The sequence below is a fragment of the Gorilla gorilla genome, chromosome 2 (assembly GCF_029281585.2).
Source record: "Gorilla gorilla gorilla isolate KB3781 chromosome 2, NHGRI_mGorGor1-v2.1_pri, whole genome shotgun sequence".
Taxonomy (NCBI): Eukaryota; Metazoa; Chordata; class Mammalia; order Primates; family Hominidae; genus Gorilla; species Gorilla gorilla.
In genome coordinates, this window is record NC_086017.1 from 58,271,083 (window position 1) to 58,298,293 (window position 27,211).

The 27,211-nt window shown below is 59.8% G+C and overlaps 1 protein-coding gene across 6 annotated transcripts; it reads right to left on the minus strand.

Annotated features, from left to right (window-relative positions):
• Positions 1-273: 273 nt before the first annotated feature.
• PLXNB1 (plexin B1) lies at positions 274-26,483 on the minus strand. 6 transcript variants are annotated; one of them, XM_004034072.5, is made up of 38 exons: positions 26,417-26,483; positions 21,695-21,747; positions 19,919-21,031; positions 19,179-19,361; positions 18,745-18,873; positions 18,519-18,619; positions 18,088-18,220; positions 17,642-17,798; positions 17,262-17,370; positions 17,079-17,187; positions 15,991-16,671; positions 15,658-15,780; positions 15,331-15,453; positions 14,863-14,956; positions 14,605-14,777; positions 14,325-14,476; positions 12,760-12,865; positions 12,445-12,581; positions 11,997-12,173; positions 11,590-11,761; positions 11,213-11,455; positions 10,308-10,484; positions 10,083-10,231; positions 9,477-9,577; positions 9,150-9,367; positions 8,850-9,028; positions 8,646-8,712; positions 8,270-8,416; positions 7,275-7,443; positions 6,862-6,965; positions 6,703-6,787; positions 6,314-6,486; positions 5,993-6,153; positions 5,751-5,898; positions 3,443-3,507; positions 3,239-3,314; positions 2,144-2,218; positions 274-1,010 (listed from the first exon to the last, which is right to left on the minus strand). In XM_004034072.5, exons 3-38 carry the CDS (start codon positions 21,023-21,025, stop codon positions 906-908), a joined length of 6,408 nt encoding a protein of 2,135 aa, XP_004034120.4. In that variant the 5' UTR covers positions 21,026-21,031; positions 21,695-21,747; positions 26,417-26,483; the 3' UTR covers positions 274-905. The 6 variants fall into 6 exon arrangements, 5 of the variants coding, with proteins under 5 accessions (XP_004034120.4, XP_018879639.4, XP_055238290.2 ...); XM_019024094.4 differs by lacking the exon at positions 26,417-26,483 and adding an exon at positions 26,381-26,398; XM_055382315.2 differs by lacking the exon at positions 26,417-26,483 and adding an exon at positions 25,662-25,796 and having other exon boundaries at positions 7,275-7,353.
• Between the last annotated feature and the right edge of the window lie 728 nt (positions 26,484-27,211).

The following is a 27,211-nucleotide window of genomic DNA, read 5'->3' on the forward strand; positions in this document are numbered from 1 at the left end:
GATAAAGCAGGCCCCCTTGAAGAGACTGTAGACCCCTCTATCTTGGTCACCCGCCCTGCCCCAGATGGGGTTCTTCCTTCACGGAAGCTTTGACCCCACCAGACCCTGCCCAGGAGTCAAGGAGAGCCTCAGCCAGCCCTGTAGTCTGGGATATGATGGGGAACCATGAGACACCCCAAGAGTATAGATACCACCTCCCCCTGGTACCTGCCGGGCATAGCTGCCGTCCTCCTAGTAGCCAGGGGCTAGGCCGGGCTCACACATCAGACTCAGTGCAGTGTGTTATCCTTTAATGAAAAGCTGGGTCAATGGAGTCACCACTCTCCCCAAGACCCCCCTGCAGCAGATAGCCCTCACCATGGCTACCTATGAGGCAGGGCAGCCCTGTGGCAGCCAGCCCTGCTGAGGGGTCAGTTTGTAGTGGCCTAGGAGAGGTGTTCAACTCTTAGACCTAGGATGTGGCAGCAGCAAGAAGGCCAGAGGCAGCTCAACTGAGGTCAGGGATGGTGGAGGAGGCAGACAGGAAGCGTGGGGCTCTCCTCCTTCCTCTCCGAATCCCAGTGTGGCCAAGGCCAGTGTTCAGGAACAGTACAGTCTCCTCAGGGGCCTGGAGGCTCTTCCGGCCACTCTCTGGAAGCCCTTAGTCCCCAACTCCCTGCAGACCAGTGTCACAGGGGCACTGGACTCGGGAAGCAGGCTGGGTACTACCCCATGAGCCTTGTGGCCCCGGGTCTAGGAGGTGGATCCAGCAGGGCCGAGGCCAGAGCCACCAGGAGACTGGGAGTCACCTTCCACTAACTCTGCTTGTCAGTCACTACAGGCACCTAAGAAGGTGGCCTCTCCCCCGAGCTTCCAGGACTGCCCAGGCCAGGCTGAAGCAACAGCAGGCCGTGGCTCCTGGGTCCCTATAGATCTGTGACCTTGTTTTCCACAGCAGCTGCAATCTGCTGGAGCCGATAGCCCAGCTGCATCTTCTGGGCCGTGCCATCCTCCTCCAGGGCAGTGATGATCTGAAACAGAGACCAATGCCATCAGGGGAGACTTCTTTGGCCAACGTGTTTGCTGCAAAATTCAACAGCCCTCCTAAGACGCTGTGGCATGAGTGGGATAGGAGGCCAAGAAACCCAGCCGGTCACTTCATGTACTTTCTGGGACCTCAGGGCCTCGCTGGCGGGAGGGGTAATAACATCAAAGTCACCGCGGGGTTCCAGGATGAATAAGGTAGGAAATGAAGGACCTGACTCAGTAGCGAGCTCCTCAGAAGCCCTGCTGCAGCCATCCTGGCTAACCCACCCGCCAGCCAACAGCATTTCCCAAGTTCCTGTCTGCCCGGTGCCAGACAAGGGGCAGAGACCCAAGAATGACCAGACACGTGGTGGGAAAAGAGACACTGATCAAACACGAACCACGAATTTGGGGCTGCCACCAAGGGAACCGGTAGGAACCGGAGGGCAGCAGCACTTGGGAAAACAGCTACTGCCCACTATGTCTCCACGAGGGGACATGCCTGCATCACACCCTGCTTCCCCCAAGCCCCGTGCCATGGCCCACACCATGCCCAGGAAGGCTGTGGGCCATGAGACAGGTTCCTCATCTCTGAGCAGCAATAGCCATGTCACTGGTGCCCCACAAACATGTAAGTGGACTATTCCACCAGGCATCCAGCAGGTTGACTGGCAGGTGCTCAGCTCTTCATGCATAGCCCAGGGATCCTCCAAAAAGCTTCACCAGCTCCAGTGTACCCTCACACCCCTGGCCCTGTGCCTGGACTCTCCTCTTCGCAGCTCATGCAGCCAAGCCAGGCCTACACTTGCATGTTGGCCGTGCCCAACATGCTGCCAACTCAGCAAATGCACACCATCTCCAGGCCCTGGTAGACCCCTTGGCCCCCACAACCACCAGCACTGTGCCTCGCCGTCCTGCTGGGGAGCTGGAATGGGGAGCAGTGGGACAGGTGAGAGCACAGCCAATGCCAAGAAGCCCGCTTGGAAAACACTTCCCAAGCCACCGAGGGGCCCGGCCCCCCACTACTTTGTCCCTGGGGAAGACCAAAGCCCCCAACATGAGTCACAGGGTCAGAGCCCCTTAAGTCTCCTGGGAGGCCTTGGGTCAGCCTCCCAGTCGGGGTCCAGGGCCTGCCCACCTGGTCATAATACTTGTTGATGTACTTGTAGAGTTCATGCAGGGCCACTCGCGCCCCGAGGTCTCCGGAGTAGTTCTAGGGAAGAGGCCAAATGAAAGGTGAGAGAGACAAGGGGTGCAGAGAGCCAGAGGAGGCAGCCCAGGACCCCAGGGAAGGGCTGGGGGAGAAGGGGACCTGAGAGGTAGAGAATGGGATGGGCACTACAGTGGGAAGCAGAGTCCCCTCCATGGCCCAGGGACCCCAGGCCAGGTGTGCCAGATGGGGACAGAACAGGGTAGAGCAAGGGGGCCTCCTTGGTAGGAAGACAGCCCAGGTCTACCTGCTTCAGCAAGGTCTGGGGTTTCCACTGAAGCCCTGCCTCTCTCACCCCCTTGAGGTTCTAGCCCAGACCCTCTGCCACCCAGATGACTCCATAGCCAAGTGGCACAGATGCCACTTGCAGGCTGACAGCCCAGCATGATTCTGCTCTGGCCTAACTCAAGTATTTCCTGAGGTCACTCTCAGGCCCCTCCATGGGGACATCTCTGAGCCTCAACTTCCTCACCTGGACGAGGGAGTTGGTGTCACCTAGCTTGTGGAGTTCTTGTGAGGATCAAAGCACCCCATGAAGGGCTTCACAACACAACACCCCAAAATTATATCTGCTATTAGTGTTGTGGTTGTGGTTGTCATCATCAACGTTTCAGAAACATTGTTCATAAACTCCCTGGAGTTACATTTTAGGGCTGTTTTAGGAATGGGAGAGGTGAAGGGGACACACCTGTGCCACCAAGGGAAGCACAGCAGTGGGAAGACGCATGCAGGCAGACCCAGGCAGGCCTGGGGCTGAATCCCAGCTACCTTGCAAGAGCCTGGCTGAATCAGGGTACATGGCAGCTGCCAGGACAAGACCCCTGCTTGCTCTGTGATGAGATGGTGGGAGCCCTGGTCTTTCAGTGGCAGTTGGAACATTCTGCATTTATGTTTCCTGCCCCAACCAGCTCACAGGGCTGCTGAGGTTCCCAAGGGCTTCCCTGCAAAGGGGCAGTGTGAAGGGGGCAGGACCGTTGTGGCAGGAGGCCTATGCCCAACCCAAGAAGCAGAGGGAGACCTTACCCAGGACAGTTCGGCCAGGACAGAGTTCATCTCTTGGTCGCTGGCTGGGACAGTCTGTCTGATGTCTGCATAGTACCTGCCAGAGAGCCAGGGCACAGCAGCTGCTGGGTAAACAAGCCCACTCCCCTGCTCCCAACCAGAGCCCACCCCCCAAGCCTCAGCTGCACACACCCTCCAACCTCTACCCACCGTGCCCTCCAGTACCTTTCCACCATCCGCTTGTACCGGGGAATGTCCCGTGCATACAGAAGTTTGTTGATCGGGGAGTCCTGCACATAGCAGGAGGACAGCAAAAGAGGAAGGAAGGAAGGATGAGGGTCCCTGTTCGAGTGATCAAGTGTCCTGGGCTTCCCAGTACTGCTTCAGTTTTGAAAAGGAAAAGTCTCACATCCCAGGAAGCCCCTGAGTCCCGGAAAACCAGGACAGGTGGTCGCCCTCGCCTACTTCCTTCCGCAGGAGCCTCTGCTGCTCCCTCCCTTCCACCAATGTCCAGTCTCTGATGTCATCGGAAATCATTTCTCAGCTCCACATGCCACCATCTAGATCCAGCAAGAGCCCGGTACGTAGGGCAGGAAGCATGCTGTTCACTCCCAGGGTCATCATTTTAAAAATGAGCAAACAGACCCAGAACATTACCTAAGCGGCCACAGACCACCTCACTCCCTAGTGGCTGAGCTAGGATTTGAAGCAGGTCTGTCCAGCCAGTTTCCACCACTTTAACACACCTAGACACAGCATCTACAACTGAACTGGGTTCAAGTCCCAGCAGCCATGGGCTCTGGGCAGCATACTTCTATTCTCAGGACCTCTCCTCATCCTAGAGCTGCTGGGAAGGTGAGAATATCTCGAGGTGGCACTGTCCCCCGTGAGCAGGGATCCAAGGCCAGCTCCTCTGTCAACCTGAGTCAGGATTCGCGCCTTCTCGACAACTCCCCATGGGGGAACCCTTGGCATTCCTTGTTCGGACTACTCCTGAGCTACCCAGGAACCATTTGCTGTTCTGCTGGGAAGGGGAGGTACTGGAAGGATCTGGCAAAAATCCCAGCCACCACATAGGGTCTACCCTGGAGGTGGCCCTGCGGGTCCTGGTGTGGCCCTTTGATTCTTAGCTCATTATAGGCATGATGACAGCATGTGGAACAAAAATGGCTCCCAAAAGACAGTGCTACAATTTTGGACAGAACTTTCTGTTTTTGTTTTTGTTTTCAGACAGGGTCTCACTCTGTTACCCAGGCTGAAGTGCAGTGAACAGAGTAGTCATGGCTCACTGCAGCTTCAACCTCCCAAGCTCAAGCCATCCTCCCACCTCAGCCTCCCTAGTAGCTGGGACCACAGGCACACACCACCACTCCTGGCTAATTTTTGTATTTTTTGTAGAGACAGAGTTTTGCCATGTTGCCCAGGCTGGTCTCAAACTCCTGAGCTCCTCAGGCGATCTGCCCACCTCAGCCTCCCAAAGTGCTGGGATTCTAGGTGTGAGCCACCGTGCCCAGCTAATTTTGATTTTTCCCAGAGGTGTAGGGATGTATCTCTCAAGAAGTCCCAAGCCAACTGAGACCTGGGGGTCTAGGCTAAGCAGAGCCCCACTCATGGACCTGCAGAGTCACACGAGGGCCCTGCCCGCTGGGTGCTTGAGCAGACACCTTGGGGACCTCATATGTCAGGGGACTCCCGGCTTTGACTGCTGTGACAACAGACTCCCAACCTCTGTGCTCCTGGACGGCTCCGACCACTCAGTCTCCTGTGCTTCCCAGCTCCCCTCCTCACACATCCCACAAACCGTGACACCCCCTGAACTCTCTTCCCTACTTCCCTACTGGCAGGCAGACACCTCCACCACCCTAAGGAATCAAACCCAACCAGCAGCCCAGAGCTGCTCTGGGATTGAACAATCCATGTCTCTATCTGGAAACCCCACAAACACCAGACTCACCTTCTCCAAGTCTAAGCTTACCATAGCCAGAGGCCCAGGGATCATGTGTGACTCCCCTCCTTCTTCCTCATCCCCCACATCCAACCTTCAGCTTTTGCCTGCCCTGCACCCTCCCACCCGGCTTGAACCCAGCCACTGCTTGTCAGGACAGCACAGCGCCCTCTTGGGACTCCCTCACTCAGCTCATCCATGCACAGCAGCCACAATGTTCCACCAAACTCTCAGGTCTGGTCACACAACTTCCCTGTTCCCAGACCTTCTGTGGCTCCCACTGCCCCAGGAGTGAGTCCTGACCAACTGGCCCTGGCCTACTGCCACGCCTGGCCAGCATTCTATGCCCCAGCCACACCAGGCTGTACTTGCTGCACACAACTTCACCTGTGAATTGGCACACAGTGCCCCCTCCTCTTGCTCATCCCTTAAAACCGAGGTGGCCCTGGGATGAAGCCTTGGCTTGGGAGGTCAGAGGTCTCCCCTAAGCCCTCCTTGAAGTTCTCAGAAAAGCCTGGAATCTGAGTGCACACACAGCACTGTCCACCCTCACCCATCCCCCTCCGTGTCCATCCCAGACTCGCTCACCCGGCCCAGCTTGTGGTCGGCCAGGGTGCAGGCGTCCATGAAGGTCTGTGCAATGACAAGGAGCACCGCATCCATGTTATCAGATGTTTGCACGTCGAACACAAACTGCGGGTTTTTTATTATATTGATCCAGAACCTCAGAGGCAAGCTGCGGGTGGGGCAGGCATGGCCGATGAATGTGCTGGGGAGGCAGAAGAGAAGACCCCCCACACACAGCTAGAGCCCACCCAGCTCCACCCCACCTGTTGGTCTTCCAGATGTGGATGGTGTCCTGGTCGGAGATGCCATGCTGCTGGGCCTGCTCATCCAGCAGGTCAAAGAAGTACTTCACAGCGAGCGGCACGGGGCGGCTGGTGCTGAGAATCACCTGGAACAGGTCATCCACGAACTTCTGCAGGGTGCCCTGTGGGAAGGAAGAAGCAGCAAAGGGCCCTCAGCAGCAGCCCAGCCTCAGACACCCCCCGGCACTGTGCCTGCACGAGCCCCACACCACCCCCAAATCCCACGAGTGGCCATGCTCCCTCTCAGCCCAGGCCCCACCACCTTGGCAGGCCCCACCCCACCTTCATGGACAGCAGGCGGGTCAGGTAGATCTCAGGGATGGCCTTGGCGCGCTCACGCTCCCCGCCCCGAAGGCTGCCCCTCCGAGGCCTGGGCGGCTCTGGCTCATCACTTGGCTTCACCAGGTGCCAGGGCCGGATGCCCCCCTCATCTACATCCTCCAGCATTGGGGTCCCTGTGCCAAGAGCCCACAGCTGTCACCCCTCCCCAGGTGCCACCTCCCCAGGCCCCGTTTCTTGCCAGCTCTCCCAGGGGTGGGGGCACCTGGTTGAGGGCTTTCCTGGGCCGAAAGGAAATAGGCACAAGCCTGCCCTGAGGCCCAGAGGACCTTCCCCATGACTCCGGGCTGGGCACAGCAGGGGCAGAGGACCGTGATGGGGGCGGTACTCACGCTCTCCAGGGACATAATCCTGGTTTTCCCGGAGCACATGCTTGGTGAGGCAGGGGACGAGGGCCACAGTTGCTCCATCTGGGACCTGCTGAGCACAGCTGGTGATCCCTCCACCAGTCCCACCCCACCATGCCCTCCTCCAGCTCCCACCCCTCCTACCTTGTAATGCTGCAGTGTGTTCAGGCGCCTCCACAGACCCTGGACCTCAGAAGTGACATCCTCGTCAGAAAGAATGAGGTGCCCGGCCACCCCAGACCGCCACTCTGCAAGGGCAAGGCAGAACTGGGTGCAGGGCTGGAAGATACCCTTCCCATAGTGGAGCCCATCTCCTCCTCCACAGGGACACCAGCCCCTCCATCATGGGGCAGCCTTACTCAACCTCTCCAAAGACCAAGAGCAGGGACCCCCTCCCCAGATGAGAGGCTGTCCAAGAAAGATGTTCCAAAGCCAGCTTCTGCCCGCCTCCCAGCATCCTCCCCACCCTGAGTGATGAGTTGTCCCTGCAGAGCTGGTCCAGGGCCAGCCCAGGCCCAACAATGGCTCAGGTCCCCAGGGGCTCTCCACGCCCTCACCAACATCAAGGGTGCGAGGGTCTGGCCGCTGGGTGAGAGGCACTCCTTTATAAAGCTGGTCCAGCATCTTCTCCTTTGCCTGGGAGATAGTGTCACAGTCCAGGACCTTCACGGGCACGCCCTGGGCCTCTCCTGCCCCAGGCCCCACAGCCAATAGTGCATTCAAGGTCTGTGCAGGACACACAGGAGCCATCAGGGTTCATGTGCACTCAAGATGACCAAGACACAGGCCAAAGGCAGGGACAACTCATGAGGAGCTGCTGCCTCCAATCCCCACGCACCACACAATCCCTAATTCTCGTCTCTTCACCTGCCTGCCTTCCCCAGGGACAGCAGCTTCCTCCCCATTGTGACCCCAGCACCTAGCGCAGTGCACTTGTAAACGACTATGGGGTAAATGGCAGAAAAAAATGAGTGAGCACAAGTCCCTCATCACTCAGATCCCCAGGTTCCTGGCTGAATGGGTCAGGCTGACGGAGTTTCGGGAAGCCTGCATTCCCACCATCGGGAGCAAATACTCCCACCTATCCGACAGGGGAGGGGTTCAGCAGGCCTGAGTGGGGGTTTCCCACAGGAACCCTCGTGCGTAACTAAGGGGAAAGCAAACCCAGAGAGAAGTGCCTGCCAGAGTGAGGCTGGCTTGGTGGGCAAGGCCGCATTCCTGGTAGGAGGGCCAGGCAGACAGGGTCAGGCCCTGACACAGCTCAAGCCCACGGTCTAAGGTAGGGCTGGCTTCTCCCAAACCCTGGTTGTGGCTACCCTAGTTCCATCCCTAGCCTGGGGCACATAGAGGCCTTATCATCAAAGTCTGCCCTAAACTGCTATCCTGCTAAGCTAGTCTGATGGGCTCTCTCCAGGAGCCAGCCAGAGGTCAACCCAGCTCTACATCCAGGTACCACATCAGAAGCTGGTGTCCAGACCCCACACACCCACACACTCTCCACCCTCGCCCTCACCGCACTCAGACTGCAGGCCACACGCTTGCACACCCTCACCAGGGGACGGTACTCCACATCCTCTCTGAGCAGGCGGTTGTCGTTCAAGGTGTATTTGGCCTTGCCTGTCACACTGTCCACCGGCCCCTTATCCACCTGGTGCTTAATCCCTCGAAAGAGCATGTACAGAGGCTCCCCTACAGAGTCCTAGGAGAGCACAGGCAGTTAGGGCCCCCCCAGCAGGTGGCAGAGGTGTATGGGACATGACGCACACTGGGGAAGGGGACAGGACATGGGCTTAAGGGGACTGAGGACAGGCTGAGCAGGAGTCTCTGCTCTGGCACAAGTGTCCGAGCTGCATGGTGGCTGAGGGCTTAGCAGTTTGGAGGGCCTGGCCCTCCCTGGACAGGAGCCCTGTCCACCTCTGCCCCCTCACCCTCACGAAGGTATACAGACAGATGGACATCCAGTTGGTGAGCAGCTTCTCCACCACAGTCTCTGTCCTGAGATGATGGGAAAGGGGAGTGCCAGGGTCAGCAGGTGGGGCTGCGGGCCTCTCTATCCTGCAGACCCCCCAGCCTGAGGCCCTGCCCCAGCTCCAGCTGTCCAGGGCCCACCCAGCCCCAACAGCCACACAGACCTGCGCAGCATCAGCTTGGGGTTCTTGGCCACATACTGGGCAACCAGGTCACTGAGCAGAGTGCGGAGGATGTCAGTGAAATACTCAAGCTTCCCATGCAGTGCCACGGTGAGCAGAGATGCCACGTAGGCACGGTCCCGAGCTGAAAAGGTGCGCTGGCTCTCCAGCGTGTGGATGAACTGCAGCCAAAGAGAAGGGATGGGAAAAGGGGTTTAGGGGGACAGAGGGGCGGACTCAGAAACCACGCCCTGGAGAAGGGGCAGGGCCAGGAGCAGGCCAGGAAGATGCGGGTGGGGGTACCTTGGTGAGGAAGAGCTTGCTGTTAAGCAGGTTAGAGAGCTGCCCCAGCCCTTGCTCCACGGTGGGCCGTCTGCTCTCAGGCACACCCAGGTCCCGGTGCAAGGGCGACTCGCGGTGCCCAGGGAAGAAGATCCTCTCCGCATACACCTTGTAGTCGAGGAAGGGGATGCCGCTGCCCAGGAGGTCACTGGTGAGATCGGTCATCTCAGTCATGAGGTCTGTTAAGCAGAAGAGGCCAGGTTAAGCACCTGTTAAGCACCAATCCCGTATGATGGGAGTGGGTTTGGGCAGAGCCCTGGAGGGCGGGGCCCGTTCTCCCAGCCACACCTGTGAATTCCTTCTTGCAGCGGTCCCGCACACTGCTCTCCAGATTCTCCAGCTGGATCTGAACCTTCTTATAGTCCCTCAGGGCCTGCTTGCTCTTCCTCCTGCTCAGCCCCAGGGTCAGGAGAGGATGGCCGGATAAGTCCTACTCGCCCAGGCCTGCCTGACGATCCCCAGGCACACCCTGGCCTCATCCAGCACAGTCCAACGCAGCCATGCCAGCCAAGCTCAAGCCTAGCCCAGTACAATTCAGCCTGTCCCGTCCCAAGCAAGTCACACACACCCATGCCCCATCTAGCCCAGCACAGTTTAGCCTAGAGATCAGCCAACCACAACCAGGCCAAATCCATCCCACAACCTATTTTTATAAATAAAGATTTGTTAGAACACAGCCACTTTCATGTGTTTCCATGTCGTCCCTGGCTGCCTTTGTGCCACAGTGGCAAAGCTGAGTTGTTGAACAGAGATCACTTGGCCTGCAAAGCGTAAAATATTTACTCTCTGGCCATTTACAGAGAATGTTTCCTGACTCCTGGCCCGGTCTGTCCCTTCCCAGTCCAGCCAGATCCCACGACCTGCCCCAGCCCAGCCACATCTGGCTGCACCCACCTGTACATGAGGACAATGATGATGACACCCAGAGCCAGAAGAGAGGTGCCCACCCCCAAGCCCACCTGGGCTGCCACAGGAAAAGCCCCAGGGCTCTCGCCGTCATACTGCACGTGACCCAGGGAGAAGCGCAAGTTCCCCATCTGCACCTGTGTCAGGAGCCACCTGTGAGCGAGGGTTTGGCCCAGGTCAATGCCCAGCCCGGCCAGGGACCTGCCCACTGACCGTGAACTCAGGCAAAGAGTCAGGTGCCTCTCGGAGGACATGGTGCCGTGGCAGGGGCTGCTCCACGGGGGGCTCGCAGTACAGGTGGTGCCGCGTCAGCGTCTTCACCACACAGGGGCCATCCCCTATCATAGCCACCACCTCCTCCTTGGACATTGCAAGGTCCAGGTTCTCCCCCTGGAACAGAGGGTCACCGATCAGTCACTCAGGATCCTTCCCTCAGATCCTGTCCTCCCCAAATGTGGGAAGGACCCTGAGACCCAGCCCCAGCAGCAAAGCTGACAGCCTCTCAGCACCCTTCCCGAGTGCAGGCCAGTCACACGGTGTCCTCCAAGCTGCTCTTCATCACCCTTTGCTGCCCTTTCCTATCTTTCTTCTCCAGAATGAAAAATCTGGAGAACATAAAGCTGCCTCCCAAATCCTGCCCAGTTACCTAACAAAGCCGGAGCCCCCAATCTGTGTCTGATGACTCACCAGGGGGGTGATGATGCTGTATCAACCTGTGGTCTGCCCGCATGCCCATCTGCTGCCCACTGTGTATGTCCAAGACACATGCCTAGCGCATGTCCATGTGAGCCAGGCTGCCAACGGGGGTCAGCCCGATGGCCTATGTGGACCACACCACCCAGCTACTGCACAGGCCGAACATACAAATGCAGTCATTCCAGAGCCTGCCATGGAGTGCATCAGGACCCGGGCCACCAGCCAAGCAGTCAAGCTCGTGCCAGATGCTAGGCCTAGACACCCCCCACCAGCCCCCTCTGCCCCCACCACAGCAAGGATGAAGAGCCATGTCCATCCACCGGCCCTTGCTCTACTGTCTCGGCCTCTCCGCCACACACAGCAGTGCTGTCCAGCCAAGGGAAGGGTCTCGGGGCCCTGCCAGGTCCAAGTAGGAGCTGTACCTCCACGGAGAACACACTCCCAGGCTTGTGCCGGAATGGCATGGTGGGGTCCTCAGGGTTGAGTGGCTGCAGGGTGGGGTCGGCCTCATAGGAGAAAGGTGTGGGGTTCAGTGTTGCAAAGTCAAAGACCAGGTTGTCAAGGATAAATTCCACCCGGACCCAGGGGTCCTCAGGCAGGCCTGGGAGGGCAGGTGTGCGGCACGTGATGAGCTGGGAGGAGTTGACATGGCACGGCTCCTCAAACTGGAAGGAAGACAGGCAGGTTGACGAGGGTCCAAGCAAAGATGGGAAGAGCCTCCTCTGGCACCTGCTCTGGCTGTCCCCAGGGTGTGGTATGGGGCAAGGGGAGAGTGTGGGGGTACCCAAGGGTGTCCTACTTGCTGGCTACTGCAGGAGGGTCCAAGGGAACATGCCGTCTCCGGGACCACGCGACGCCTCCGTCCAAGCCCCTGGCTGGGCTGCAGCATTCTCGAGACCACGGTCACCCGGATTCTTGGCGTCTGTACCACGTCCAGATTCTGGCCACGGACCCATATCTCACGTCCTCCACTGAAACAGACCATGAGCTTACGTAACGTAAGATGGCTTATGTTACCTGGACCTAAAGCACAGCCCAGTCCCGGCTGGGTCAGCTCAGCCCCAGCCCCAAACCACACGACCCCTTGCCCCTACTAGCAGCATGGGATTCTCAGTGCCCCAACATAAAGCCCTACAAACCCCCACATAGTCGAGCTGCAAAGACCTCCCTGCCACCTGCCATGCAGCCACACCCCTGGCCCAACACCTGAGGAAGCTCTTGGTGGGGCCAGCAGAGGTGATGTTGGGGTCCAAGGTATACTTGAACTGTCCACGTTGAAGCCTCCGCTCCGTGGCCCCAAACCACACAGCCACAGGGAGCGTGGCAGGCGTGGGGTGTGGGCTGGTCTCACACTGCAGTTGTTCTGACTGCTGCTCCGGCAGCCTGGGAGAGGAGGTGGGAATGAATGCAGGGGCGCAGGCAGGGAAAACTTGGACCACTCAGGCCCCAACTGGCTTCCCTCAAGCGCTGACTGCAGTCTCCACCAGGTGTCCCTGGAGGTGCACTCCCACCACAGCTGGCTAGGGAGGGTCTGGCCACTCTCTGAAGGAGCAGACTGGCCCTCTTCCCCTTTCTGCTCTCCCCAGGATCTCAGACCCCTCCATCTTTCCCCTGGAGCAGATGGATTTTTGCAGGATGAGGAAGTGGCCCTCACAAGTGACAAGGCTGGTCTCCAACCACCACTCGGATGTCCTCCAGCCGCCCAGTCAGGAGCTTGGAGCCATTCAGGGTGAGACGGGTGCCCCCAGCTCTGGGGCCGCGGGCCGGGAAGATGGAATGGACCTTCGGATCCTGTGGGACAGACAGGGAGAGAGATAAGCATCAGACCAGACACATGGAGGCAGGGACAGCCTGAGAGACAGGCTGGCCCAGGACTGGGAGCCCCACCAAGGAATAACCAGATGGGTTGAGAGGAGCCACCAGAGAGGGTGGCCCGCTGGCAGCTGGGGGTGGCTCAGCAGTCAGGTACCTGGTAGGCAAAGTCGTGCTCTGAGACACCACGTCCTCTTCCCGGCACCTCCACCGCTGTGGCGCCGGCCACCTCCTCCCCACTGGCCCCGGTGATGCACACGAGGCTGTAGGCACAGGGCAGGCTAGGGGGTGCCAGGCTGCATCGAGGGCCCCTCAAGCTTACCTGGCAGCCCCTCTCCCTGCCCCACTGTCAGGTGGTCTTCCCCTTCCCATGCTCCACAAGATTGACAGAGACCCTCTCTCACTTTGGAGGGAATTCTTTATGACACATCAGAAGGCCTTGGTATCTGAGAATTAATATTTGTGGCTTCAATCATTTAAGTTCAACCCCAGGGGCCCCCAATAAGGAAGAATTTATCTGTGGCATAAATTTACAAAGGGGCCCTGTCAGCCTGGTTGTGGGGCGAGCTGCTGAGCAAGTGAGTGGGCACAGCTGGCCGCCCACGTCCTCCACCACGTCACATGCACAGTACCCACTCAAAGCATGGTAGAAACTTGATTTATTCAGGAAAAAGAGTCCCTGAAAGCCTCTAGTCAGATAGGGAAATACAGGTGAAGGGAAAGTGAACCATCTAAGAAAATGCTGGTTCTTAGCCAGAAAATAGAAGCTTGGGCAAATTAAACTTCCAGAGTGTTAAGCCTGCAGTGGCTCAACTCAGTGACATTGTCACAGTTGTTGCAAACACTAGGAAGACACAAGTGACATGTGAGCCACACAGGGGAGGCTCCAGACAGAATATATGCTAATTGCTTCATAAATCACAGCAGTCTTATGGTCTGGAACACTAACAGTCTAGATAGTCACCGTAAGTTCTCGGTCATAACACATTCCGGGGACACTCCGTGCTCCAGGAGAGTGGTTCCTTGTTTCAAACACAGATTTGGGGGCCCCACCGTGGGCCTCCTGAATCCAGATGTTTGTGTTGGTTTGGGACAGGATCTGCAGGTTACCCTGATATTCAGCCACGTTTGGGCCCTGCTGCTTGTGGACATCTCCTTAGGAATGTCCTGCGTGTGTACCTTTGGGGCCTGCAACCGCTGGCCAGGTTACCATAACCCAGGAGCCCCAGGAAGGCAGCAGGGGTCCCTAGAGACGACAGTGGAGCCTGGCCCTCGGCCAGCGTGCCTTTCTGAGGTGTGCCTTCCAAGTCTACCTTCCTGAAGAGCCTGGCAGCCCAGGACAATGCCTGGGGAAGAGTGAGCTGGTGAGAAGGCCAGCCCCTGAGCTTATCTGTCTGATCTGAGGGTCCTGCTGCCACAGCTATTAATATATCCACAGTCCCTCAGAAGACCAGGTGAGCAGAGCAGGAAGCAGAGCCACGAGTCAGTTCTGGGCAGTGACGGGCCCAGGAAGGATTCCCCAGCAGCCCAGGCCAGGAACCTACAGGTGTGGTGGGTGCTCAGGGTCTTCAGTGGCAACGCTGGCACTCGGGCATTGTGGCCAGAATCAAGGAACAGGGAGAGAGGGGGGCAGATGAGCGGTGGGTGGGAGGCCCCAAGCAGCAACGCCAACCGCGGAGGCCCCAGGCTGCGCTGTGCTCCTGCTGGGTGCAGCCAGCTTACCTGCTGGAGACCTCGTACTCCTGGGCATCCACAGCACAGGGCACTCCAGCCACCGTGACCATGCCCAGCACATCCTGCACATGCTGGCCCAGGTTGGAGCCCCTGATGGTGACACGGGTGCCTCCGTCTACAGGCCCAGTCAGTGGCTCCACCTGTTCCAGGACAAGGACTGCTCACCTCTACTCAACTGGAAAGGCAGCCCCAACCTCCCACCTTTGGGCCCCCACACCCTCCCTCTAAGGGCAGCACTGAGGAAGGGATGGCCAGCCTTTCAACAAACCGAGTGGATGAGGGGCGCTGGGCACTGGGTGGCCACAGCCTCAGCCTCACCACAGGCCTCCCGGGTCACACAACGTGGACGCTCCCCCTCACACCACACACAGCCATACTGGGGCATGGCAGTTTGGCAGCGGCTGCAGTCTCCATGTCCCACGGAACAGTCATACAGTACCACTGGGGGTGGCAGAGACACACGTGAGAGGCAGGCCTGGGAGAGCCCTGCTACCACCGCCAGCCCAGCGGCCCGCAGGTGGCTCACCATGCAGCCCCTCAGCACTGTCCACACGCAGACGGCCGGCCCGACGCAGAAACAGCCCCACACGGAGCTCCGGCTGCAGAGCCTCATAGCTGAGCTGGAGAAATGGGAGTGGGTTCAGAGTCAAGCACTGGGGGAAGTGTCAGGCCTGGGGAGGGGTTAGTCAGAGAAAGGACTAAAACGACCAGTTAGGAGCATAGGGTCAGAGGGACCCCATGGGGCCACAAGTTGGAGGGCAGAGCCAGAACTGGAGTATGGGGACTCCATGGGGTCTCAAGTTAGAGGTCAGAGCTGGGATGCAAGGACTCCACGGGGCACATGGTCAGAGGTCAGAAATGGGTGTGGAGACTCCCTCAGGGCGACACGGTCAGAGCGTAGCTCTGGAAAGTGTGGTGCAGCCAGCTACAGTTGGCAGCCAGCCTGTGGCCAGTGCAGTGCACCCGTGCCCACCCAGGCGCTCATGGTGTGCACCTGGTGCTGCTGGCAGGTGACATGGCACTGGGTATCTGGAGGTGGCTCACACTCGACCCGGGCCTCAACCACCACCTCGAGGCCCTCCAGCTCCATCACACACTCATTGTCTCCTGGGCCATCCTGAGGGCAGAGAACACAGCTGTTGGGCAGCTTCAGGAGCTGGGCCCAGGGAGTCCTGCAGGTCACCCAACAGATCCCCCAGCACAGCCTCTGGGTTGGAGTTGAGCCCTCGGACTCTGCCCTCCTCCTGCTCCCCAGGGCTTGTGCAGAGTTTGTCAACAGCTAAGGAGGCTGCAAGGACAGCGGCAGGCAGGACACACTGACCTGGAAAAGGTGCAGGTTCCTGCCTAGCAGCCGGATTTCCCGCTCCACATGGACCGGCATCAACGTGGAGCCCTGAACGCTCTCCACACAGGGGCAGGAGCTTGCCCCCAAGGTCGCCTCTTCCTGCAGGCACCAAGGGCAAGGCAGTCTATGGAGCCCACCCTGCCCACCTCAGCCCTCTGCCTTGCCAGATTCCAGAGGCAAGGCTGGTGTGGGGCTGCAGACTCCACCCTGCCCCTCACCCCCTCCCAGTGCAGAATCACAAGGCAAGCTAGGGGTAGCATCTTCCCCACATCCCCTCCCCTGAGGCCTCCTTCCTGGGCTGGGCCTCACCAGCTCCCAGAGCCCGGGGGTGTCATACTGGTAGTCGAGGCTGGACGGGAGGATGAGGGGGGCGGGAGGGCCCTCAAGCTCTGCTGAGTCTCCATCACCTGAGAGGAGGGTGGAAGTGGAGAAGGCGGGTGCGTCACCCCCCGTCCACTCGTCCGCCTCGGGCAGCTCGCCTCCTTCTCTCGTGAGCCAGTCCAGGGCGGGCTTCACGGAGCCCATGGCCCCTGGGAAAGTGGTGGCAGGAACAGTGGCAGGGGGCAGGTCCAGGGGCACTGTGGGATGAAGAGCCTCGGGGCCAGGGTCTGCAGGGGGCACTGCTGCTACCTCTGAGGGTGACAGCGGGGAGGCCAAGAGGTCCTCAGGTGTGGCTGAGGGTCTGAAGTCAGTGGGGGCAGGGACAGCGGTTCCAGGTCCATTTTGGGGGCTGGGAGGGGAGGGCTCCTCATGGAGAGGCGACTCTGTGGAGCCAGGGGAAGATATGGGGCCAGAACCTGCCCATGGCCCCCAGGGGCTGAGCAGGGAAGGACTGGCCCCAGGTGAGATGTCCGAAGCTGTGGCTGTGGAGGGAGCCCCAGGCTCCACGGGAAGGGTGTCAGGAGCAGGGGTGGCCAGGGCTTTGGGGGCTGTGGGTGGGGAGGGGCTGGGTCCACCTCTTGCAGGAGGGTCTGGGGAGACAAGCGGGCTCTGAAGGGGGAGGCAGAGGAAGACAGGAAGGGCCACTCAGCAGGCAGGCGCGGGACAGGAGGCAGGCAGGCACAGTGTATGTTAAGAGGAAAGGAGACCAAGGAAAAGAGAAATAAAAACAGCCCATTAATTCTCCACTGGAGAAAACTGCAGGGGAAGGCTCCAGGGGTGTCTGTGCCGAGGTGGGGCATGAAGGCCAGACATCCCCTGCCTCTCAGCTACAAATGCCCTCTCCCAAAACAGGCGGGATGTATCGGCAGCTGTTCTCCAGGGAGTCCGTCACATACAGCGGCTCTGGTGCTCAGGACAGAGCCTCACATAGGCAGACAGACCCCGGGCCATGAGAAAAACTCTCACACTGGGACCCCCAACCCCCCCGGTATGGCCCAGCCCAAAGTCACACTCACCTGATGGCTTGCAACCATGGGCCCAGCATCACACGAGGCCTTGTGGGTGCACAGGTGCTGCCAGACACACCAGTTACACCCCCAGCGGCTGCTCACACAGGCCTGGCACCTGCACAGAGCACAGCCATGGGGCAGGGGTCACCACAGGGAAGCCCAGGCCTGGGGACAGGGCGAGGAACTCACTGCGCAGATGGGCGGAGTTCAGTGACCGCCACACAGTCATAGAAAGAGAGGGAAGTTTTGGCGATCACAACGGTGCCAAATCTGAGCTCCACGCTCACGGATACATAGTCTGCAGAGGGGGAGAGAGGGCCAGGGTTAAGCAGCAAGGAGGTGCACTCAGACCCAGAGCCGATATCCTGAGCCCTTGAATGGGGAAGAGGACCCGGGATGAGGGAACACAATCCAAGGGCACAGAATGGAGGCTTCAGGTGGTTGGGGAGTGGGAGGACCCAGAGAAAGGCATCCATTCATGGCTCTTTGCCTGGATTCACACTTTAACCCCACCACATCCCCTGAAGCAGGGGCTGGCCCCCACCAGGCTGGCCCATTCTCTCACCCACCGGCTCCTCTCGGCAGCACTGGGGCCTCACTAGGGTCTGGGGAGGGGCACATCACACCAGAACCAGTCAGCAGGGCAGGACTCTGATGTTCCCCAAAGTGGCAGGAATATGACTCCCCTGGCCACAGGGGTGGCAGGTCTGGCACTGACAGGAAAACCTGCCAAGAGAGCCAGGGACACACTGTTGGGGCTAGTGGGCAGCAGACCAGGGCTCACATTTATGGGGCACCCAATGTGGGCTGGCACCAGCAATCAACAGCCCTCAGGCCTCCCCAAACACCCTCTGGCCTGAGTTAGAAATAGATGGGGAAACTGAGCTCCTAAAAGAAGTGACTTGTGTGAGGCCATGTGGTATCTGGCATGTCCGACACCAGGATCCAAGATCTCTACCCAGACCTTGATGCCCAGAGCCATCCCCACCAGGGCCCTGCCTATCTGATCATTCACCTCCCTCGTCTCCTCTCGGCTGATGTTGGCAGGACTCATGGCTGCCACTTGCAGACAGCCCAGCTCAGGCTGGAAGCTCCATAGCCACTGCTCTGGGCCCTGGCCCCTCGAGCACTCAGAACGGCGACTGCACCTGGGCGAGATGACCAGTGTCTATCTGTGACCCTCACGGGCCACTGGGAGTTCATAGGGTAGGGACTCCTACAATCTGGAGGACCTGGGCAGGGCCCTAGAGTGGGCATGATACAGGCTCCTGTGTCTGCCCTGGCAGGGCACTGATGCCCAGTGCAGAGGATGGGGGTGAGGAATCGGGGTGTCTGGGGATCAGGGGTTGAGAGTCAAGGTCTAAGGGTCAGGAATTCTGGACAGGACAATTATGCAGGAGCATTGTGGGCTTGAGGCTGGGGCTGGGATGGGGTCAGAAATCTGACCTGCCAAGGAGCACGCACCACCCACAGTATGGGTCCCTGCGAGCAAGGCAAGATGCACAGTCCAGGTGCTGAGCACAGGAAGCCACAGGAACCTTCAGAAGCTGTGACAGCAAAGAGGACCTGAGGCCAGCAATCCAAACACCAGTGGCTCACCCACAGGTGGGTCCCTGGCCCCACCCAGAGGCCCCTCCCAGCAGCCATGCCCTGGCTTGTGCCTGGCACTCACTGTGCTCTGGGTCATGACATACAGGTGCTCAAAGGTCCCATCAAAGGTGAGGTCTCTGCTCACTGCAGACCCCTGCTGGATGCTCTGTGTGGAGTATGGGTGGCCATCGCTCCCTGGGCCCAAGTAGACCTGGGATCAGAGACCACAGGGTCTGGGACCCAAGTCCATAGCCAGAGGCCCAAAGCCCTCCCCTCCTCCACCCAATCGAAGTAATTTACAAATAGAATTTCCTCCTGGGCAGTCACAGGTCATACCAACCGGCCTAGCGGGGATGGAGGAAAGTCACAGGTAAACACCACCCAGTCCTGGGGAGAGGAGCTCAGGTCATCTCTCCTGGCCCAGGGGTCACAGGGATAGCTTAAACCAGGCTGGGTCCCTAGCAATCTGTTCCCTCCAGACTCTGGGGCAGGAGCCAGTACTTCCTGTGGGCTCACCCTGTGCAGCTGCCCTTGACTATCACCCAGGAAAGCGATGGTGTGTCCATCTTCCATGGCGACTGCCACAGCTGTTAGCTGAATCCCTGGCCACTCCAGAATTGGTGTGGCTTCCAGCGGGACCCGGCTGGCCATGGGGCTGGGCGTGTGGTCTGAGCCACACGGATAAGCATCCAGGGTGTCCTATAGGCAGCAAGAAGCATCAGGAAGGCCCTCCCTGGATAACCTCCTCGGCCGCATCGTCCCTGGACAACCTCATTCCCTCCCCCAGCCGCTCTGGTAGCTCTCCCTGTACAACTGTGTTTTCTCTGCTGGCCCTCCTGGGACAACCTCATCCCCGCCCCCAGTCTCTCTTCCCTTTTTTATCCATCCTGAGGCTACAGCTCATCAATCCCGACCTCACCTTCCTCTCCTGCTCAAGAGCCAAAGGTCTCATTCCATTCTAGGTCCCTGTCCCTACCCAAGAACCCCCAAACACCCTCCCAATCCACCGACACAAGTGCCACCCCTCCAGCATCCTGGTCCAAGCCCATCCAGACACTGCTGCCATCCGCATGCCAGGTTTGTGGTAAGGTACCCTTCCACTGCCCAGGCAACATAGGAAGCACTTAATATTTGCTGATCTGATCATCCTCGTGCTACCACCAGCTGCCCTCGGACTCTCTGGGCAGCTCCTTGGCTGCAAATGCTTGGCCAGTGGCCTCAGAGAGGCGGAAAAGTGGGGCAATACTGGAACTCACCACTGGCAGCTGTGCACAGTCAGAATTGACATCATACTCGATGTAGGCCACCTCGGTCCCATCCTCAGCACGACCCTCCCGGGTGTAGCAGGCATCTCGCGTGCGATTAGCAAGCCGGTCTACCTCATCCAGGGGGAAGGCACAGAGGGCAGAGGCTCCAGATGCCCCAGCAGCCGCCGATGGGGGCCGGCCCACAGTGGGGGGTGCAGCCGAGGAGAAAGCTGCAAAGAGCACCTCCCCATGCGCCACCTCCCTGGACGTGGCCACAGCTGCAGCCTGGATCAGCCCGTAGCGGCCACCTTCGCAGGCCAGAGGCAACTCCACATAGGAGTAGTAGTGCTGGTCCCGGAGGCACACTCGAGATACATAGGCACGAAAAGCTCTAGACTGAGCCTGCAGGTCCCGCCGCAGGAACAGGAAGTAGGCGCTGGCCCCACGTGCAAAGGCACTCACGAAGTGGTGGCTGTACTCGGAGAGGCGGCCCACTGCCAGCTTGGCTGTCTCCTCATAGGAGAAGGCAGCTTGGGGGTCAGGCGGCCACAGGGCCCGGGTTGTGATGGGTGGAATGCCACCCCCCACACCCCTGCTGGTGTATCCTCGCCCCACAAACAGGAGGGGCTCCCCTGCCAAGCCCTGGGCTACCAGCCCCACCGTGCTGACCGCAGGATCATTGGCAGCCACATATTGTGTGTCCCCAGGCCGCTCTGGCCGCAGCAGCAGCTGCTCGAGCTGCCCCAGGCGCCGCTGTTCACAGACCCCCTGGTGCACGCTCCCGCACACCACCAGGGCCCCTGGGCTCACCAGGAGCAGCTGGTTCGGGTTGTTGGTAGGCTGGGCCTGGGGGCACTCATCAGGCATCACAGGTGGCAGGCAGTCCCTGCTGTCTAGCACAGGGCCGGTGGACACTGTGGCCTCCAGCTGCAGCCCAGGGCTCAGCTGGAACAGGAAGTTGGTAGCCCCCAGGTAGAGGGTGCCTGAGGTGGGGTCCCTTGCCAGGTGCTGCAGATACGTGCCATTGGGAGTGAAAGCAGCTGGTGGAAGGGGCTGGAGGGTGAGGACCCACCCGGCCCAGAGAGCCTGGAGAAGAGCTGGGCCCAGAGCAGGCATGGTCACCTGGCAGGAAGAGAGGTCGAGAGAGTGGGGCTCACGTGGCCGCCAGAGCACCCTGGGGCCACTGGTAAGGGATACGACTGTGGCATTGCCAAGATGCTCCTCCTAACCTAGGGGGTGAGCAGAGGAGGGCCAGGCTTCTTAGATAGGCACTATGTCCAGGATGACCCCAGGACCACACACTAGAACGAGGTCAGAAATAGGAGACACTTCCTAGACAACACTGCCCATTCTCTGCAGGCACGATTCTCTCAGGAGACCTGCACCCCACTCACCATCCCCCCAGATCAGAGGGTGAGGGGCTGAGAGGCCATGCCCAGGAAGCAGGGTCTGGATGGGGCAGAAGAGCAGGTGATGGGAAGGAGGGGCCCAGACCCCAAGAAAGGAGAGGCTCTACATGGATGAGGGTTTCCCGGGCAGAAGGACGAAGGAGAGGGAGGTCTCCTGAACCAGCAGAATGTTAGAATCAAGACAAGAGTTGGGTGCAGGGCCTTTCAGGCCAGGAATCCAGAAGGGTAATAACCACAGAACCAACAGGCCTGAGAGACGGGAAGAGGCTCCAGCTCGGAGGGGTGGGGCCTGAAGGGCTGCACCCCACCTCCGAGAGCCCTTAGAATAGGTAGGAGTCATGCTGTTCCTAGATATCTAGTGTGAGGTCAGGCTCACCTGGCAGGGCTGGCTGGATCAGGAGACAACAGCATGACCCGTGTGGGAGTCACCTAGCAGGGGGGAAAGCCGAGTGTGAAGCCGGGGCTTGGGCTGCAGGCACGTGGAAGCCCTGGGCTCCCCACCAGGGAGGCAGCACAGAAGCACCCCCTCCCCACCGCCCAGCCTGCTGGTGGAGCTGGGCCCAGCCTGGCCCCTGGCCACCAAACACATTCCACAGAGGACGCCTCCTCAGAGCCCACACGAGGAGGGGGAGGGCAGCAGAGCCAGGCACCCGAGGGGCCTGGGAAAGGTCAGCTAGGAAGGAGCCCCGTGGCTGGCAGGGCCCAGCCAGGCCCCCAGCACGGCCTTCTCCCTGTGAGGTCCCTCTCTCTGCTCAAACTCCACCCTGTAAAGGCACCCAGGTACACACCCTCTACACAGCCAGGGGCTGTCCCAGCCCAAAGGGCCACCAGCGCTTCAGCAGACAGGCAGTCGCACAGCAAGATACATACACACCACCCACCCTGTATGTATACGCCTACAACACACACACACACACACACAGAGAGAGAGAGAGAGAGATGCAGATGCCATCTATACACACAGCACAGTGACACACACAGACACAGCCACCCATGTTCAAACACCACATGAAGACACATCCATATAGAGACAACTCCCTCACAGAGAAACACACACACTGCAGGCACATGTCACACTCACCCGAGACATTCAGACCACCACTCACATTTAGACATACACACACACACTCATGCACACTCCCCTTGTTTGAGAGTACTTAGTTGGAGCCCTACGTACTAGAGAGCTGTAGAAGCTAGGCCATCTCTTGCTATTTCCTCTCCTGCAGTTCAGAATAGTGCCAGGGCCCAAGAGGTGGGGTAAGTGGAGTGTGTCCTGGAGGAAGGTGCCATGCCTGACTGTTCCCAGGCCCATCCCCAGGACCTCCCCAGACTTTGGGTGCCTGCTTTCCACACAGACCCCTTCTTGGGCCCCAGCTGAGGCTCCTGAGTCCCTGAACCAAGAAACTATGGCAATACCACCTTCCCCAGTGGTCCCTAGCCAGGAGCACCAAGGTTGGTGAAGTGCTGGGACAGACAATGCATCTCAGACTGGGAGACACTTCCCCTACTTGCCTGTGCCCAGGCCACGTTGCCCAGCCCCTCCCATCACCCAGCTGCCAAGCTGTCTGTGCAAAATATCCTAAGCGCTTGCTTCTCCCAGGTCGGCTCATCCTAGCAGATGAGGCCTGAGCAGGGTACTCCTGAGGCTGCCCTGAAGTGAACAGGGCCGGGCACAAGGCTCAGGGGAGGGTCCAGCAGCCTGGTGGAAGCCGGGACACTGTGGCCACAGCCCGGTGGGAGCAGGGGGGCCGTGGTCACAGCCTGGCTGGGCACTGCTCCCGAAATAGCTTGGGGGTTTCCATTTTTAGTGTGCAGAAAACAGGGCAGCTCTATGGGAGCAGGAACAAGGCTGCCTCTGTTAGCCACCCAAGGGGGCGGGGGGAAGGGGGCAGCAGGGAAAGTCTCGAACCCGGCCAGGATCCCAGGACTGTGGCAAGACCAGGCTGCCCAAGAGCCCCCCACCTAGTTTCCAAGGGATGAGGAAAGAAAGTTTCTTCCCATGGGAAGACAGAGTCCACCTGAGGATGGGCAGAGGCCACCTCTTGCAAGGGGCTACTGTTCAATTCTCCTGCCACCGCATGCCAGGGATGGACCTTGGGCACAGGGTCCCATAGACCGATACTGACTCCTACATGCTTACAAATATTTGCTCAGAGCCTACTGCGTGCCAAAGTTCTCCAGCCCTCAAGGGGCAGTAACAAAACCACTCCCCATATGCGAAATCAAAACTGCATTGATGCATGACAGAGCCTTGGGAGATGAAAAAATGGTTAAAAAAAAAAACAAAAAAAAAACACTGGATGAGGAGACAACAGGAAGAAATGGGCGGGATCAGAACAGCTCCTGGCCAGGCCACTGAGGAGGTCGGCCGCTGACCCACTCCAGGGAAAGTGGTCAGGCTTCTGCCAGCAGTCTCCCTGTGAATCAGGACCTAGCACCCCTTGCCCCTCCACACATACCATGGGTGTCGGAAGGAGGACAGAAAGAAGAGTAGTGACTTTTTCTCCTCCATTTCAGGCACATGGATTTCACTTAATCTCTGCCACAGGCCACTGAGCAGCTCCCAGCCCCTCCAATCTAGCCTCCCAACTCCCAACTTCTCAGGACTTTCCTTGAGCAGAATTGGAGTACACCCCTCCCCCAAGAGCCTCTGGGGCACCCCAGAGCGGGAGGGATAAAGGCCTACCCCTCCAGTCCACACCTCTCCCACCCGATCCATGCCAGTGCTCCCCCACACATGCTCTTCGTTCCTGCCAGCCTGAACTGCAGGCTGCTTGGCTCCTACAGCCGCTGCACAGGCTCTTGCCGCTGCCTGGAATGCCCACTCCCTCGCTATCCCATTAACTCCTACACCAACCATCTTCTCCCTGGGGAGCCTCCCCTGTCCTCCCAGGCCCCTGAGGAGGCCGCTGCATGCGGTGGACAGAATGGACACACCTAGCCACCACCCTGACAGGCACGGCCGCTCTGCCTCAGGCTTTCCGAGCCTCAGATTTCCTAATTGTACAATGGGAGGCAGGATCGCTCTGACCAGTAAACATGAAACAGTGTGTGCCTGGCATTAGTGATGCCAACCAGGGTCACCTTTCTCCCTGTTCCACCCTCCTACTCTGGACTTGAAGCTCCTTGAAGGCGGGGAGTATGGCTTCTGATTCAGAGGCCCCAGCAACTTACACAGACTTCAGCACAGACCAGATGCTCCCTGTATGGTGAACGAACCCCCATTTCACACCCAAGAAAACCCAACAAGTAGGGGAGATAGGGGGCCCACAATCCCTCCAAGCCACTTGGTCTCTCAAAGGGAAGACATTGGCCCCACTTTTATTAATGACCAGGCCAGGGCAGGCTGAAAAGGCTGATCTAGAACCAGACCTCACATCCCCAACTTACACAGCCAGGATCTCCTGCCCATTCCCAATATCTGAGGCCCTTCTCAGGCTCACAGCCAAAGCCTAACTCTGCCTGTGCCCAGTGCTCCCCCACACACGCCCTGGAGTCTCTTCTGGGCCCACCCTACTCTGAACCTTTTCAGGGGGCGCAAGACTGCCCAACTTCTGTCTGTAGAGGAAGCACCTCCCGGACCCCCGTGGAGCTGTCCTCGACAACAAAAGGGGCTCACAAACCCCGCCATTCCGCACCTGCAGAGGGGCCATAGGACAGCCCACATTTGCCTTGCCTGCCAGTTAGTGGGAAACCGGCCTTCCCGTTTCACCCTCCTGCTCAGCTCCCAGGGTTCACTACAGAGGTGAGTTATTCATTGACAGTGCAGTGGTGCCCGCTGCCCGCCCTGTTTTCTGTGTGTTGAGGAGGGGTGGGGAGATCCACCATTTACCAGGCACCTGCGATGACCCAAGGCGCTCATCGATCACCCACTTAATATGTCTGTGTGTGGAGAGGAGGGTCCCCCCGCCTGCCCGGGGGTCAGGAGGCTCGAGGTCCGCCTTTGTCAGTCCCACCGGGAGCAGCCAGAAAGGGCTGTTCCTACTGAGGGGAAGCCCCGACCTCCCCACTCGGCTCGTCCTTGACCCTCCCCAACCCCCAGACCCCGAGGCGAGGACCCCATCAGTGGCCCTGGGAGGGCGGGGAAGGGGCCGGCCGGTCCCCGGCGGCAACGGCGAGGAGGGGGCGCGGAGGAGCAGCTCCACCTCCTCAGTCTCCCAATCGCGTTCCAGGCGGAGTCGCCAGAGTTTCCCTTCGCGCGGAGAAGTGTGGTCCCAACTCTCAAAACCAAAGCCGCCCACCACTCACCCAGGCCGCCCCTGCCCGGCGGGACCGGGGCCCCGGCCCGTTCCACCTCGGGAGCCCCGTTCCTCGCCGCCCTGGCCCCGAGCCCCCGCACTCACCACCCGGCCGGGCCCCGCGGGATGTGCGCGCCGAGGCGGGCGCCGGCCGCTCCGGGCTCGGGCTCCGCGCGCAGCGGCCTCTCCCCGGGTCTGGCGGAGCCGCAGCTGTTACCCGGAGACCGAGGGGCGGAAAACTGCGCCCGCTGCCCGCCCCTCCCGCGCGGCGCTGCCACCGCCGGGAACAAAGGAGACAAAGCCGCGTCGGCCGGGCTCGGCTCCGCTCCTTCCCCCTCGCCTGCCGGGCTGCCCTCCCCCCGCCCGCCGCCCGGGCCAGGCCGGAAGCAGCCCGGAGAGCCGGGCGCGCGGCCCCGAACCGCCCGGGACCCCGCATTCCAGCCCCGCGGGCTCCGCATCGGCAGAGGGCTGGAGACCCGACCCCTCCCGCACGGGGGAGGGCGGGGGCGGGCTGCACCGCGGCGGTCGCCATGGCAACGCGGGTCGCCTGGAGGGGTGAGGAGTGAACCCCGGGAGCCAGAGCCGCCCCGCCCCGTCGGCCTCACCTGCTCGCCTCCTTGGAACCGGAACTGGGAACTTTCCTGGTTGCCAGGAGCCGAGGCGGGGGGTCGCGCTCCGCACCCGCAGGTGCTGGTGGAACAGCGTCCCGGCCTCTTCCCGCCCGTCCAGAGCCGGGTAGCACCCGGGTCCCTCACCTGCCCGACCCGTTCTCCTGCCAGCGCCCGGCCTCGCCCCGCGCCCGGAGCTCCCTTTCCCTTCCTTACCCGGCTCCGGTGGTCATCCTCCCCAACTTTCTTTACCTGAACTCCAAGGCGCCTTGTTTCTCCCCTGCGCACCTGGCCCTGCCCACCGCCCCTGCTCCCAGTACTCCCCAACAGCCAATCCCTCCTTCCGGCCCCCACCTCTGGCTGTTTGAGAAGAGCATGGGCTTTGGACCTGGGCTTGCGCCATTAACTAAACCATGTAACCTGACACCAACCCCCCCAGCCTATTTGCTCACCAGTAAGTGGGGGTGATCCCACCTCTAGCGGGGCTGTGAAGGCAGGGAACCTGGGCTGCAGAGGCGCACAAGCAAGGGCTCACTTCCTTCCTTTCTTCCCAGCCCAGGACCCAGACCTGGACCCACCCCAAGCTGAGAAGCGTTGGGCAAGTCTGGGCTCCCTCACTGGCAAACACCTGGGCCTTCTGCGGGAGGAAACGCTGGCAGAAAGGTTCTCTCCTGGGGACCATTTGTACCCTGTGCAGGGCCCTTCACATCCTGGCGTGCCCACGGCTAACTCAGGAGCCAGAACCTGGCCCATCCTATTAGGACTTTTGGAGGACTTTGGCTCAAAGCCATTGGCACAGCTTGCTGGGAGGCAAAAATGTCACAGGCATCATCTGAAAGCCTCCAAGGCCTCCACAGGCTAGGGGAGCCTCAATCAGGAGGTTCAGGTCATCCACACTGGCTACTGCCCTAGAGCTAGAGACACCCTCTTCCCACCTCACACCAGCTATCAAGGGTCTCCTGTCAGGTCACCCCTTTTCCTCCACTCCCACTTCCAGCACCTGAGTCCAGGTGCTTAGCACCTTGTCTGCACCAGCATAGCAATCCC